General features: G+C 46.2%; 1 protein-coding gene across 2 annotated transcripts in view; it reads left to right on the top strand.

Annotated features, from left to right (window-relative positions):
• Positions 1–6,206: 6,206 nt before the first annotated feature.
• FGF13 (fibroblast growth factor 13) overlaps positions 6,207–14,398 on the top strand; it is a gene marked incomplete at its 5' end in the record, with an annotated part of 231,016 nt that continues 222,824 nt past the window's right edge. Inside the window, 2 exons of one of the 2 annotated variants that reach the window (XM_084294044.1) lie at positions 6,207–6,339; positions 7,431–7,584. In XM_084294044.1, the coding sequence (XP_084150170.1) occupies positions 7,536–7,584 (49 nt within the window). Of the gene's footprint in view, positions 6,340–7,430; positions 7,585–14,398 lie in introns of those variants that run through there. The other variant, XM_084294046.1, reaches the window with a different exon arrangement.

Raw genomic sequence — 14,398 nt, 5'->3', positions numbered from 1 at the left:
TAGCTATGTTTGACAGCAGTCACCAGCACCAATCCACTTTGAACTTTTGGCATAACTGTGTTTAGAGGCCACAAATGGGTCTGAAATAATGAATCATTACAGTCTTCTCTCTGTCTGTCAGGTTTGTAAAAACCAAATGTGGATTAAATTTTCTTAAAGAAAAAGTCAGGCATGGAAAAATGTTACTGCACCGTATCATCGTATATGCAAGCCTGCAATAACGTTAGAGCTCTACTTGACAAGTTTCCTCTCCAATATTGCTGTATATTCACTTTCCTGCTGTTGCTCTATTAGCTCTCGGTGTCTGAAACTCTGGTGCAACTCCAGAGACAGCTCAGATCAGTCACGTAATGCTTGTCACAGCATTTGCCTGTCTGTTTATCGAGGTGGCTCAAGTTTTCTAACATCAGGTTTCCCATTGCAACATGACTTTGTGTCCATCTGATGTTAACCTGTGAATTTTTCTCTGGATTTCAGGCCCAAATTTGGTATCATATACGTTTTGGCTCCCCAGCCTCTTCTTCAAACGCAGCTTTCCTGCAGCTCCACAAAGGCAGGAGTGAGATCAGGTGCCAGTGCCAGGCTGCAGCTTGGCACAGTCAAACATCAAAGCTCCTGCTCCAGCTCAGCTTCAAAACCTTTCAGGTTTTGAGACTTGACCAAGTAGCAGAGAGAGTGATAAAGGGAAAGCTGCAATTCACAGGCTCTCTGAAGAAGTGCATTCTGTTATTTTACATGGTAAAAGTAGTGAGCAAGAGCCATAGTTTGAATTGTGCTTATTATGTTCACGAGGGGTAAGGGACCATCTTTGTCTTGTGCTATGAATAGCAAAAGAACAGCTTCTGTGTCTTTCATCTTTATGTTTCCTATAACAAACCTTTAATGGGCCTCGGGCAGAAATCTGTTCTGATATCAAGGCACTCAGTCACAGTTCAGTTGCTGAATGCTTCTGCCTTTTCTTCCATTCCACCTGCAGAAGTTCAGGCTGGGGGTTTCCAACAAAAGCGATAGGGCAACAGCTCTCTCTAATCCACTGTGTGCCCCACTGGCTCTCCTGGAGAGAAAAGAAACTGTGTGGTATTTTTGCAAGGTCCTAACATCACCTACTGTTCACATGAGTATGCCTTCTTGCAGACTCAAGGGCTAGATGAGGTGAAGGTAAGGAGTGCAGCTGCATATCTCACTGGTTTCTGTCTTCAGCAGTAATATGACAAGGCTTCATACAAAACCTTGCATCTTTCAATTTACCTGTGAAAGGAGAGATTAGAAATAAGGAATTGGTCCAAGGCCAGCAGCTTCATTTGTTTGTCTGGCTCTCAAGGCTGGGGCGCAGCTAGTGCTTCTGTGCTGTGCCTTAAGCCACGCAGTGCCTCAGTCTCTGCTGCAGGTGCTGGCTTTTCATAAAAGCACTAAAAGGCACTCGCAGGCCCTTTACTGCACTCTGCATTCTCCCATTGCAGCTTTACCACCTCAGATACCTGCAAACCTGTGTCTTCCATGGCTCCAATGTTGTTATTCTGTTTTAGTGTGCTGGAGATAAATGATTATTGGATGTATAGAAGCTATATATTGGAGTGTTGGAGTATTGTTGCTGCTGCAAAGGAAATGAGATTTCTTAGATAGTTGCAATTCACAGAACTTTAGGAGGAGAGGAGCATCCTCAAAATAAATAAATAAATAAAAAGGCAACTGTCTGCTAGAGGTAAATTAGGCAGCGTTTTGAGATAGGGAACTTCTTCTGTAGGTCAGACTTTCCAGGTTTAGGAAATATTTCTGCTAAATTAAAATTTATAGTAATAATTCAAAGATTGTGTTATATACTGTCACTTAAATATTCCCATAAATATATTGCATTTGCCATGTGGTATTTGTGTCACCACTAACACCCCCCAAACAAATTTGGCCAAAATTCCTCATTTCAGAACTTCATAGTATATTTCAGGATGCTTAGTTTCAGTAAATCCAGAACCCAGGTTGACTGTCAGAATTTAAGTTGTGTTAGCTGTGAGAAAAGCTCTGAGATTTCATATAAAGCCACCAAACCCCTACTTTGTAAACTACTCTAGAGTTGCAAGAAGAATTTGATTTATTTTTTTTTCCACTTAAACACCAAACCTAATATCCTACTCTGCTACAGAATTGCACATATTTGTAAACTGTGATCAGTCTAGCTTAATAAATGTACTGAAATGCAGACATGAAAGACCATTAAGACTTAACTGTTTTGGACTTTCAGCAGTCTGGAGGACTCTGATCTCCAGGATTAAAGGCCTCACGCCAGTGTTCTGCTTTAACTGGTGGCACTGATCAGGATTTCCTCTGCAGTTCTCTAAGCTCAATCAGACAGAAGGATCCTTGCCCAGCAATGTGAGGTGCTCAGTTCCCCAGGTGCTGAGCACATTTCCCAGCCTACAGAAGCATTCCAAAGAGCTGGGGTCGCAGCACAGAATGCCTGATGTCCATTAATTTTAATTGAAATGATTCATGGTAAATAGGTGAGAAATTCACTATGATCACTATGATCATTATCGCTTGCCACAAGTGTCTGCTTAGGGCTTCTCTGTTTATCAGACTGAATTATTTAGAGAAATTAAACTGCAATCTCCATACTATCCATTAGCTGGAACTCTATTTGCATATAGCAGTTGGGTTTTGGCAATCAAAAAGAGAATATTCTACACAGAGAGCTGTCTGCCAAAAAAAAAAAAGGTCCTCTGTGTAGTGCTTAAGACTGCGTAGGAATAGGAATGGTAAAAATAAGATGGGGACAAAATTAAACAGTCATTACACAAGCATGTGCCTATTAGAGAACTAGAGAAAAGGCTATGATTTGGTCCAGTATTGAGTATTTCTCTAGTATTTCTCTAGTCTCATCCTGTCCCCCCCACCCCCTTTTGTTAAAACACAGCTGACAATAAGGAAATTTGCCCTTGAATTCCAGTTAAAATAGTGCTTTAACATCAGTCAGTAAGGAGGTGTGTGACAGATTTATTTGGACTGACTTCATAGACATCATTACCAAGAAGTGGCAACGAAACTTCAGATATGCCCACTTGATCATTTACTTATTTCATCATAAAGCAATAAATGCCTCTAGATGCCAGTATAAATTAGAAACATAATTTGAAATGAGTAGTAAGTACTTGTATTTGTAAGACTTTATCATGTCTGGAATCTTATATTCAAAGCCTAATATTGCTTCAATATCAATATCAACCTGAATGCAGGGAGAGTTTTACTTCAGCTTTAACTGGGAACACAGCAGGAACCATCATGACAAGGCTAATTTAAACTTGCTGGACTACTTTAAGGGCATGAAGTAAAATTCCCACTATTTAAAAGAGCAGAATCTGGACCTTTTACAAACCAGCACCTTCAGAAAAGAGAAAATTTCAACTAGAGAATAAGCCAAAGAATCAAGGAAAAAGTACACTGAGGAGCTATGTCCCTACAGTATCTATGTCAGGTCCAGAATACCTCAGGGGGATGTATGTTTTTATAGATATTTTACTAGGGTAGGAAAAGCACGTGTGTGACTTGAGTATGTGTTTTATGAACAATGTGCCCAGTAATTGGACATTACACAGCAACCGTTATGTTGTATAAAGGCACTTAGAGTTTACGGTTTCAGACTGTAAATGACACCCAACTTGTGCCAAGTCAGAACCTTCTGGGAGGTGTTCCTTGGGGGATAAATTCCCTCAGCAGAGGCACGGCTCCGTGCTGCATGCCAGCTCTGCCGTGTCTGGTTCCAGAGAGCAGCCCTGAGCTGTGAGTATTTAGAGAGCCCAAATAGGATCTGCTGCGTGTGTGTGTCTCTGCTGAAAAAGCCTCATGTTTCACTTCACACTTGGAGCTTGTGAGACCTTGCTGTGCTTGGGGCAATCGTGTTTGTCCCTCTGGGCAGGAAAGTTCAGGAACCTTAAAAGGGTATAGATGATGCTTCAACAGTTTGTGCTGCATTGCTGGCTTCTTGCCATTTGGTTTAAATGACTCCATCACAATCTTGGGACGAGCATGAAAGACAATTAGAGAAATTTACTATATTTGACTTTTAATCATTCTCCTCCCACCAGAACCAGCCTTGAATTCAAACCTTCCCTAGCCACACAGGTAGACGGGAAACGCCTACACAGCATTAGCACAGGACACAGCAGACCTCTTTCTACTAAACTTCACTAAATCTTCTTGCTCTGGGTATCTGATTTGTCTAGAGGCACAGAAGTAGTTTCTAACTCAGAAACCCAGGAGTGCTGCTAGTGAGAGATACAGTCTCCAAGTAGGAGCCTTGTATAGGTATGTTTCCGTGTAAGCCTGGCTGAGGTACGTAGCTTGTTGCGTATCAGTTCTGTCATCACAGCATGAGTGCTTCTCAGCTTCCAGTGTGATAGTTGTAAAGCAGTGAGGTGACACTTTTCTCCTACTATAGCTGGGAAAGGGATGTACTGAGACACTAAGCCTAGATCCATACTTACATATTTGTAAGTTAGTTAAAATTTTGCTGCAAAGCCAGACCTTGTGTGAGACCTCAAAACCAGAAATGCTCACAGCAAAGCATGGAACTGATGAGGGAATCTGAAGACTTTAATGCCCCAACCCCAAACACCATCTCCACTGGAATATGTGAACCATCAAGTTAGCTCTAAAAGCAAAGGCTGAGCAAACTGCATCCAGACTGCAATAAGCCTTCATGCCAAGCCCTTTATATTTTTCATGTGCAGCACCATATTTTATTACTGATTTAATTGACACTTCTAAGCCTTGCAGACTAGTAAGGAGAAAAACTAACTCATTTCAAAGCAGCAGGGTAAGCTCTCTCTGCCCAACAGTGGGTACATTTCCTCTGCAACACGCTGAGCTGCTACCTCCTTCTGGTATTTAGTGTCAGTATGTAGGCCTCATTTGGTCAATGTAATAACTCCTGTAAATTTAACAGATCTCCTGGCAAAGATGAGAATGGTTCACGGAAGAGATGTTCACTGTCAGTACTAAGCAGAGCGTTTATCTGGGGGGTTCTGGAATGACCTCAGACCAGAAGTGTGAATTGTCTATAACTCCCATCAAAGTCACTGCAAGCACCTTTGAAAACCAGGGTCTCAAGTAAATTGTACTAGACAACTGAAATCCCATTTCTGGGGCTTGCTGGCTTCTTCTGAAAATGCTGCCTCAGCCAAACTGCAGAATTTCTCCTTCCCCTCTCCTCCATTTCTAGTTCTCCAGTTTCAGTGGTCCAAGTTCCTCTGAAGAGAAACAGGCAAGAGAAAGCCCAACTTTTAAAGCCTCCTGTTAGGTCTCTGAAGGGTTAAAAAACATCACAGAAAAGGCCCAAATGAAACAGATTTATACTGAAAGCACCGTATGTGTAATGTCATCAGAGGGCTTAGTGAACCTCTGGGAAAGAAAACTGGCTCTGCCAGGACAATTCCTTGGATCCAGAAACAGAGCAGAGGTTGTTCCTGCTGCGGACAGCTGCATGCAGGACTTTGTTAAAGGGTTTGGGATTCAGCTGGCTGCTTTGTGCATTACTTAAGGGAAAGTCATTTCGTAAGTGCAAGCGTACAAGTGTCAGCTCTGATCCCATCTCTCCAGCCTTAGCCCCAACGGCCCTGATTTTCCCGTTCACACCCTGACCCTGTCATCACCCCTGACCCAGCAGCACCTGAACGATGTAGGTGAGGGCGCCGGGTCCAGCAGGGGCTCGCTGCCCCTTCTGCCCAGGTGATGCCCTGCCTCCGGGCAGCCCTACCGCGCCTTGCCGGGGGCAGGAGCGGGGCCGCGACCGGGACCCCGACCCCGGTAAGCCGATCTGCCCTCAGCTGTCCCCGGCGCTGGGCTGGAGCGAAGGGAGGGAGAAGGGGGAAGGAATTTGGCCCCGCTAAAAATAGCGGCCGCGCAGCCCCGGTGGTGCCGCAGGCCGGGCTGGAGACCCCCGGCCCCGGGCTGCTCCTGCCCTCGGGGCAGGGGAGGTGCGGGTGATCCCGGGGGACTCCCCAGCCCTGAGCATGCTGCCTCCCCCCGGGGGTTGCTCGGCTCTGTCTGGTCTTGGAGAAGCCCCCACCCCCTCCATAAGCAGTCTGTTGGGAAAGGGGGTGTCAGTCTGCCCTACCGGGGGCTCCCCCGGGCGTTTCGCGGCTCTCCCCTCCCAGCACTTTTATTTTGGGCTCTGCCGAGCGGGGCCGGGCTCCCCGGGGCTGCATCGGGTTTCTCCCGGCCGCCCTCCCCGCGGGGCAGAGGCCGGGAGCCGCGCTCCTTCCCCCGACGGCGGCCCGCTCCTAGGAGGTCTCGTCCCGCAGAGAAGGAGGGGGCCGGGGCGGGGTGGGCAACGCCTTTCTCGCTAAGGTGAGAGGAGCTTCGGCAGCCGGCGGGGGGGTCCCCCTGTCCCCGGGAGGATCAGGGAGGGGGGCGAGCCCCGTCCGACACCGCGGGGCTGGGAGCGGGGCAGCGCAGGCTCCGCGTGCCCCCCGCTAGAAGGAAGCTCGGTGCCCCCTCTTCCCTCCGGGTCACCCCCCCGGTCCCTCGTCACCCTCTTCTGGCTTTTCGCCCTCCCGTGCCAGCAACAGGCTGTCAGACTCGGGCCGTGCCGGGGGGCGCAGCTCGGCGCCCGGAGCCTCCCCTTAGCGGGGTGTGGGGGGGGTGAGAGCGGCTCCCCTGGGTGGGGACCAGGCTGGGGCTGTGTCACCCCCCCACCCCTCGGCGCTTGGGGCACCGTCCCGGGGCTGGGGGCAGCAGGGATGCGCCTTGCGCCCCGTGGGTGCCGCTTTAGGGGGACCCGGGCAGGGAGGTGGGGAGGGGGTGCGGGGACCCGGGGGGGTCGGGGGGGGCAGCTCTGGCTCCAGCCCTCCCCGCTGCCGGCGAGCGTAAACCTGCTGCCTCTTCTGCAGTGCCGAGGACTCGCATCCTCCTCCTCCTCCTCCCATCCGCGGCTGCAGCTCTGCTGCTCCATCCCATTATTGTTAGAGGAGGATGCGAAAAAAAAACCACACACACCAACCCACAAACCGGCACCGAACCCAACCAACACACCCAAGCAGCCCCCCCCCCGGAGGTCTCCCTCCTCCCAACACCCGCTGCCCCCCCCCCCTCCCCTGTCGGTGGGACTCCCAGGACCGGCTGCGCTTCCCTGGCCCTGGGGAGGGGAGGCAGAGCCGGGGAGGCGGAGGGAGGAGGGGGCCGGGGCCAGGCAGACACAGGGAAAATCGCTTTTGTCTCCGGCACGGCGAGCGGCGCAGGGGCTCGGTGCTGCGGCTGCCGGAGCCCCCCGCTCACCGCTCCGCTCCCGCAGGCACAGCGGCGGCACCGCGCCGGGGAGCGGGCACAGCGGCGGCTCCTGATTTATTATTATTATTTTTATTCTGTTTTTTTTTTTTTTTTTTTTTTTTTCCTCCCCCTCCCTTTCTTGTTCGCGTGATTTCTCCCTTTTCGGCGCAGAGGACCCCCCCCCCTCCCGCACGCACGCTGCCCCCCGCCCGAGGTTTCCGTGGGTCCAGCCGGAATCCGCGCCGCTCCCGGGGCTTCCCCCCCCCAAGCTGGGGTCTATGAGCGGGAAGGTGATCAAGCCCAAAGAAGAGAAAGATGCTTCCAAGGGTAAGGCAGGCGCAGCCGCTCCGAGAAACAGCGTGGTTCCCGGCCCGACCTTACCGCTCCGGCTAGCCGCTCCCAGTCCCTAGTTTTGGGGACCCCCCTACCCCTCCCGGCACGGGGCGCGGGTGGGGAACCGGTGCCCGGCGTGCGGAGCTCCGGCCGCGGGGGGGCCCGGCTTAATGCGGCACGAAAGTAAGTGCCCCCCCCCCCCCCCCCGGCAAGCGGGGCCGAGCCGTGCCGGGGAGCGGGGAGACATCGCCATGGAGACGGGGGGGCGGAGGGGTGCATGCGGACCCCCCCCCCCCCCGGTTCAGCCGGAGCTGGGCAGGGGAAGCAGCCCCCGGGGTGCCCCGTGCCGGGGGGGGGGCACATACAGGTGGCTCTGCCCCTGCCACCCCCCGAGCACGGCTGGCTCCGCAGCCTTACCCCAGCGGGGGGTGCCGGGGGGCGCGGGGCTGCGCTGCTGCAGCCTTCCAGGAGTAGTTTTACCCGTGTATTTGTAAATAAAGCCGTATGTCTTCTCAAGCGGGCATCCGTGTGGCAGGCTGGCGCTGGTGGGATACCCAGGTGAAGGGCACTCGCTTGGCATGAGAGGGAAAAAACCCCTGTTCCTAATTTCACAAAAGAGAATGGACACTTTGCTATCATTCACTTTTTTTTTTTTTTTTTTTTTTCCACTCTGAGAGGCCAAATCCAAAAATTCCTCCTTTCGATTCTTATTTTTATTTTTGAAAACTTCTTAGTTTCCTGATTTTGGAAGTCAGTGTCTAACACTAGATGTTGGAGACCTCTTATTTTTATACTTTTTTTAAACCCTATCCTTCCACTTCCACCTACATTTTGCTATAAGTCTTAGCATCTTCATCAGACTCTTATTTATTTTGCTGTGAAAAATGTAAGTCCATCATTCAGTTACATTGCAAAATCTTTCATTTTCTGTTTGTCTTTAAATTATTTTCTTTGATGTTAAGTAACTACTTATTTATGTTGGCCTTATCCACTAAAATGCCCTTTAAATAATTTATCAAGCAATGCAGAACAAAAGATTCCTGCATTTCTGAGGAATTATTTGCATGATTTAGAACTGTTATAATCCTACACATACAGAATTTGCCACACTTGTGTGAAAGCTTGGTTTTTAATCTAATTTGCATATCCCACTTTGTGCTATGATCACAAGTCTTATTGACACTTTAACTTAATGTTTGAAATCGCCTGCATACAGGTTTTGTGACATGTGTGTTTCAAAACACTGGGACAAAGGCATTTGTATCTCCTGGTAATGAGTCAGTAATGAGTTAGACATGCAAGGTTTTGATTCCCGTGCTGACAGTGTACCTGAAGATGTATGTTCTGTGAGTCCCGAGAAAAACTGTTGGTGCTGATACTCTGCTCCCAGGAGATGGTGGTACTCTTCTGGAGCTAGTGTAAAAACTTTCTCTGTTACCATAAAGCAAGAGACCTGTTTTAGATAGAACAGGAGGAGTCGGGTGTGTGAAGTTTGGCATTTGCTGTAGAAAACTGAGTGGTTGCGTTCAGTGAAACGTGATTTTACAGAGGGTCCAAGCACATTGGTAAGGAGGAGGTAGTATTTACCAGTTAATGTATGGGCTGGGCAGGCTTCTTTGGTCTGTCGGGTCATAGACTAAAATAAGATTTATTTATTATTATTACTTTTTTTTTTTTTTTAACCTCTGAACCCAGTGGAAGTTCTTTTGCTAATTGTGAGCAGTGTTGCTTTTAATGGGAATGTTTAACTTGAGCGTATCCATAGTAAGAGGCCATTTTTTTTTCTTTGTTTTTGTTTTGATTTTGTACAATAATATTTTCTTTTGAAAGTACCGTGTACCATTTTCTGCATATCCCTGCAGTTGTACTGTAGCAATGGGTAAACTTCAGTCCCAAAGGGAGCCTCTACAGTTTGGGGTTTGTTAACCACTCTTTGAAAGAACAATGTAATCAGCTTTCATGTGAGAATAGCTTATTGTGGTGGTAGATTTGTGTATCCACATTTTGCAAGATATACGAGGTGATTTTAATACCCACTGTAAATGTGAGTCTCCCAGGGCTGCATTTGCATAATAAATGTTGAGTACTTTGTTAGGGAGAATAGTGTCAGCCTTTCTTACTCCTCAAACCTGAGATGAGACTGCTGTAGTTGTCTGCAGAACTTGGAAGGCCATATTCAGCCCTAAAATAAGGAGCTGCTTCGTATTATTTGTTGAATGGCATTTTCTACAACCTGCTTTTCGATGCGCCTGTATAGAAAAGCCTGATTTATACAAAACTCTGAAAGGCCATGGATTTTGGTAGAAAACAGTACAATTCAATGCAGGAAGTTACTGTCTTGCACTGGATATTTTAAGTGAAATTACCCTTTCTTGTAAAACCTGTGGTACCTTCAGTGGAGTTGTGCAGGTGTAACAGAAGTGCCAAAACCTGCTTTTAAAGGAATAGTTTTCCTGGCGCATATATATATATATATATATAATTATTTTTTTTTTTTTTGTAGATGAAAAAGGGGAAACAACTGCTCTCTTCAGACAATTTTGTTGACCCCCTTTATAAATTATGCCTAGAAAACCCTGTGGTGACTGTTTTGCTCAAAATGTGGTAGCTTTTAAAACTGAATGTGAATGTTCAAAAATTAACTCTCCCACTATAAATGCAGTTTACGGATTAACATAATGAAGTCAGGGACCTGCACCTTTCGGCAAAACGCTGCATTAACTGTGGATATATGCATATAAGATTATGGCATGTCTGTGTTTTAACTGTGTGAGTGTTGGAAAGCTGCAGGATGCTGTTAGCCCCAGTAGCCTCCAGGCTCTCATGGGGTCAGGGTGGCGGCACGGGGACTGGTGGTACTGGCACCCAGTGGCTTTGTTCCTGCTGGTGGCAGCCTGGTCCCCAACAGCCAGGTTCTTTCTGTGCTGTGTAGCTGGTGTGCTAAGAGCTGCACGTGTGGCCCAGTGGGTGATTTTTTCCCTAATATTCCCTCAAAACATTTTTTGCTTCGCAATTTGAGAACAGGGTCTACAGTGAGTCTTGCTCTGTTTGGGCTTGTATCAAATTGACCCATTCTGAATGAAATATTTGTTAAACTTTTGGTTGGTGGAGAAGCACTGGGCAGTGGGATTATATAGGGCGTTAGAAAGCGAGTTGAGAGCTGCTGAAATCCTTCTCGGACTTGGATCTGGGCCTTAAAGAGCTCACACTGCCTGGTGTTACAGCCAAACTTTTTTTAAAGGCTGCTTAGCGATTTGTGGGGCTCCGCCAAGGAAAGTTAGGGGGCAGAGAAGAGAATCTGAGTCTAAATCTGAGAAATGGATTCAACTGTACTTGGCTTTCTGTTTACCGGCTGGATTACATACTGTTTCCTTCCCCTGTCAAGGCAGCCACAGGGGGGTCTCTTCCAGTCACCTTGCTGTCACTGCAAGAAAGTTCAGTAAAGTTGCTTCTTTGCCCAGAAGTCTGATAACCTCAGCCAGAAGCTGTGACAAAATACAGACTATATTTTCTTCTCCAGCAAGTATAATGGGAGGAGTATTTTCAAAGCTGATAGCTCTAATCTGAGAAGAGCCTATTGAAATAGTGACAGTAAGGGTGAAGACTTTGGAAATACAGGTACTATTCTAATTTAATGACAGCAGAAAACAAAGCACTTAAAGCACCTGGCAGGAAAAATAGAAGTCAGAATTTTGACATATCTATTACTGCTTTTCCTGGCTTTATGGGAATATAGTATAATGCAGCTTATGATTGAAAGGTCTGTAGAAAAGCTGACAAAAATAAAGAAGCTGATCTCAACAGTTATATTTCTATAGTACTGAATCATGGGGAAGTAACTTACTTCAGGGACTGAAGAAGAGCTGCACAGAGACAACATGTAAGCTGACCATGTCTTGGTCTGAGGCCACTGAATCAAAATTAGCAGCAAGTGCAGACGGGTGTGAGAAGGGGGAAGGGAGAACGGTGCTAGCACGCTGCTGCTTTGCCAGCTCAGGTGGGAGGCAGGCATTTCTTTGTCTCTCTTTCAGAAGTTTGGGTATCAATACTTTTGCATTGCAGACAAATAAATCATAAAAAATATCAGCAGACTTCCTCAGCAGCCACAGTTTGACATATGAACTCAAGTCTCTATCTGGGCAGATGTTTGCCAGAGGTAGATTGGGTCTTATTGTGGTAAATTGGTGCTATTGACTTACGCACTGGAGCTTGTTTGTGTCATAAACATTTAATGTTGCCAAAGAATGAGTAGTTAAACTCAGTGGTTTTATTATGTTCACTTTCCATTATAAAGAAATCTCTGTCTCCTGTCTGAAACGTGAGATTGCAGATCCCCTTTGAATAGATGCCTGCATCGCCCACTGGGAAGTGACAGCCAAAATTTGAGGGACGACCCACCCCATCCTGGGTATTAACACTGCAGGTTACAATAGATACTCAGTTCTTGGCTGATGTCCTGATCCATTCAAAATTCCCAGTGACACCAGTGGGAGTTCTCGGTGTCTGCCTGTGGCATTGCCTCTGATTAGTGGGTGGTTGTTAATGTGCCCATGCTTGGAATATTTACAGTAACTACCTCCTGTTATGACTCATTATCTTTGACTGGTTTTGTTTCCACAAACTACAGTAGCTCTTTATGAAAGGTGTCAACCTTCCCTCTAAATCCCAAGATGGTGCTCCCTGACATCTGCTGGTAAAACACCAGCAATTAAAAAGTGGACACGGCCTTTGAGATCAAGATGCCAACGCTCTCCTGCTGACACTATGTTACTGTTTTCAGCATTATCTGAAGAAATCCACAGTAAGGCAGTATTTTTAGGCACAAGCTTCAAGCTTTGGGGTTTGTGATACTGTCGATTCTCACACAGCTGTTTCCCTGTGGCAAAGAACTCGTGTTATACTGAAGGTAGTAAAAAGTCATTTATTTTTTTTTTTTGCTTCTAGAGGAAAATTTAATAATAGTTGCTTCTTGGCAGATATAAAATCCCATCTTCAAAGGAAAAACTCCCAGGCAGATGAAGCTTGGATGATGAGTATCCCCACAGAGCATCACAGGGGACTGCAAAGGGGTGACTATCAGCATCCACAGCAGATGCATAAAAATTTGTATGGCTCAGACTTCTGGCATCTCTGGTCTGTGGCCACCCACAATATGCTGGAGACTTGTCATTAAATGTATTTGTGCCATTTCTACTGTGATTTCCTGCAAGGCATTGATCTTACCCCTACGCTTTGGAAATTTAGTGCTGCAGTGAAGCCTAGGGTCAAATAAATGTTAATTTTCTTCCTCTGTTCCTTATTGTGTGTTATTGCCATAGTATATTTAGGAAAAGAGGTGGAACAAGAGTTGTATGAGCTGCCTCCTCAGGAGCAAAGAAGTGGCAAATCCTGCTCCTTGGTCTTTTCCCTGCAAGCAGTGAATCTATACTTTCATAAAACTATGTGTAAATCCAGATGTGTGGTCATTCCTGTATACAAACAAAATATCTGTAAGTCTGTGTGGAAGATTTTCCTATTCTAAAGGATTTACAACTAAGTATTTTCAGACCAGGATCTTTGTGGGTTAATGTATATTGGAGAGGAATTGCTCTGTTGATCTCTAGATTAGAGGCGCATGTGTTTTGTACAACTTGGCTATGGATGCATGAGGATTCGGCATCTGTTCTCTGGGACTGAAGCTTTCCTAGCCACTTGGATCTCTTTAAATTGAACCTGGCTCTAGAGTCTGTGTAACACAAGTATTTTTCTTGCCCTAAGTCTGTTGTCTGTTGTCCTAACAAAATGTCGTGCTTTTTCCAAACAGTTAAGCTTTCATGAAAATACATACATCAAAAACCAAAATGAAACAACTAAAGGAATATGTATTTACTTTTTTTTTTTTTTTTTATGGTAACATACATAAAGCACTTCCTTGTTGTTTGGTCTGGTTTCTTGCTCAATATTTGTATTGTTTTGCTGAGAGAAATGAAGGTGAAAATAACTTGAATTGTACCCTCAGGCAGGTAACGATTCAGTTCTTTTCATGAAGAGAGAGTAACGTGAGACTGTTCTCCACTTAATTAGTTTTGTGAGAGTGATGTGTAAGGCAAGGTCAGTGCTAAAGGAAGAAAGGGCTGGCATGGACTGAATGCTGCTTACGTTGTTTGAATAATTAGAGCATCACTCTGAGGTGGGAGGGAGCAGAGGGACTGAAAAGAAGTGGGAAGAGGAGATAGTCCCGAAATAGCAATTGAATTGTTGTTGGTCTACGTTGCATCATGTGTGCACTGCTCGGGATCAAATAAATTCAAACTGGTGGTGGTTCATTACCTTTGATGCTGTGGTTGTGACTGTAGCTAAAATGAAGGCATGTTTACAGAGATTGTTCTGTGGCCCAAGTAATCTCTAGGTGATTTTCAGCTGAGGCTTGACTTAACTTATAAAACGCTTTGTCAGTTGCTTGAAGAATAAATTGTTCAACTTGTATGTGGTATTCCTGATATATGTACTTTCTGTTGCCAGCTGATTTTGGACTAATTTTTTATTTTTCTTCAGTGCGATCAGACCAAACTTGTGTCATGTAATACTCATCTGACGTGAGTAGTCCATGAGAATTTGCTGGGTTTTGTAAAGTGACGTATTCATCTCAGTACATTGTTTCTACTTGCCAGCACAGGGAATTCAACAATATTGTTGTATTACTCTGATGTTCTTCTGTCTCACTGTTTATGTAAGCTGTAACAACCAAGACTGGCAAGAGAGATGTGAAATTTCATCATCAGTAGTGGCAGTAACCATGTGATTCTTTCTAATCTTCCTTCTCCATCCC

This window comes from Netta rufina (assembly GCF_964035555.1).
Source record: "Netta rufina genome assembly, chromosome: 12".
In the NCBI taxonomy this organism is placed as follows: domain Eukaryota; kingdom Metazoa; phylum Chordata; class Aves; order Anseriformes; family Anatidae; genus Netta; species Netta rufina.
The sequence above is the reverse complement of the archived record's forward strand: the minus strand, read 5'-3'. Positions and strand labels throughout refer to the sequence as shown.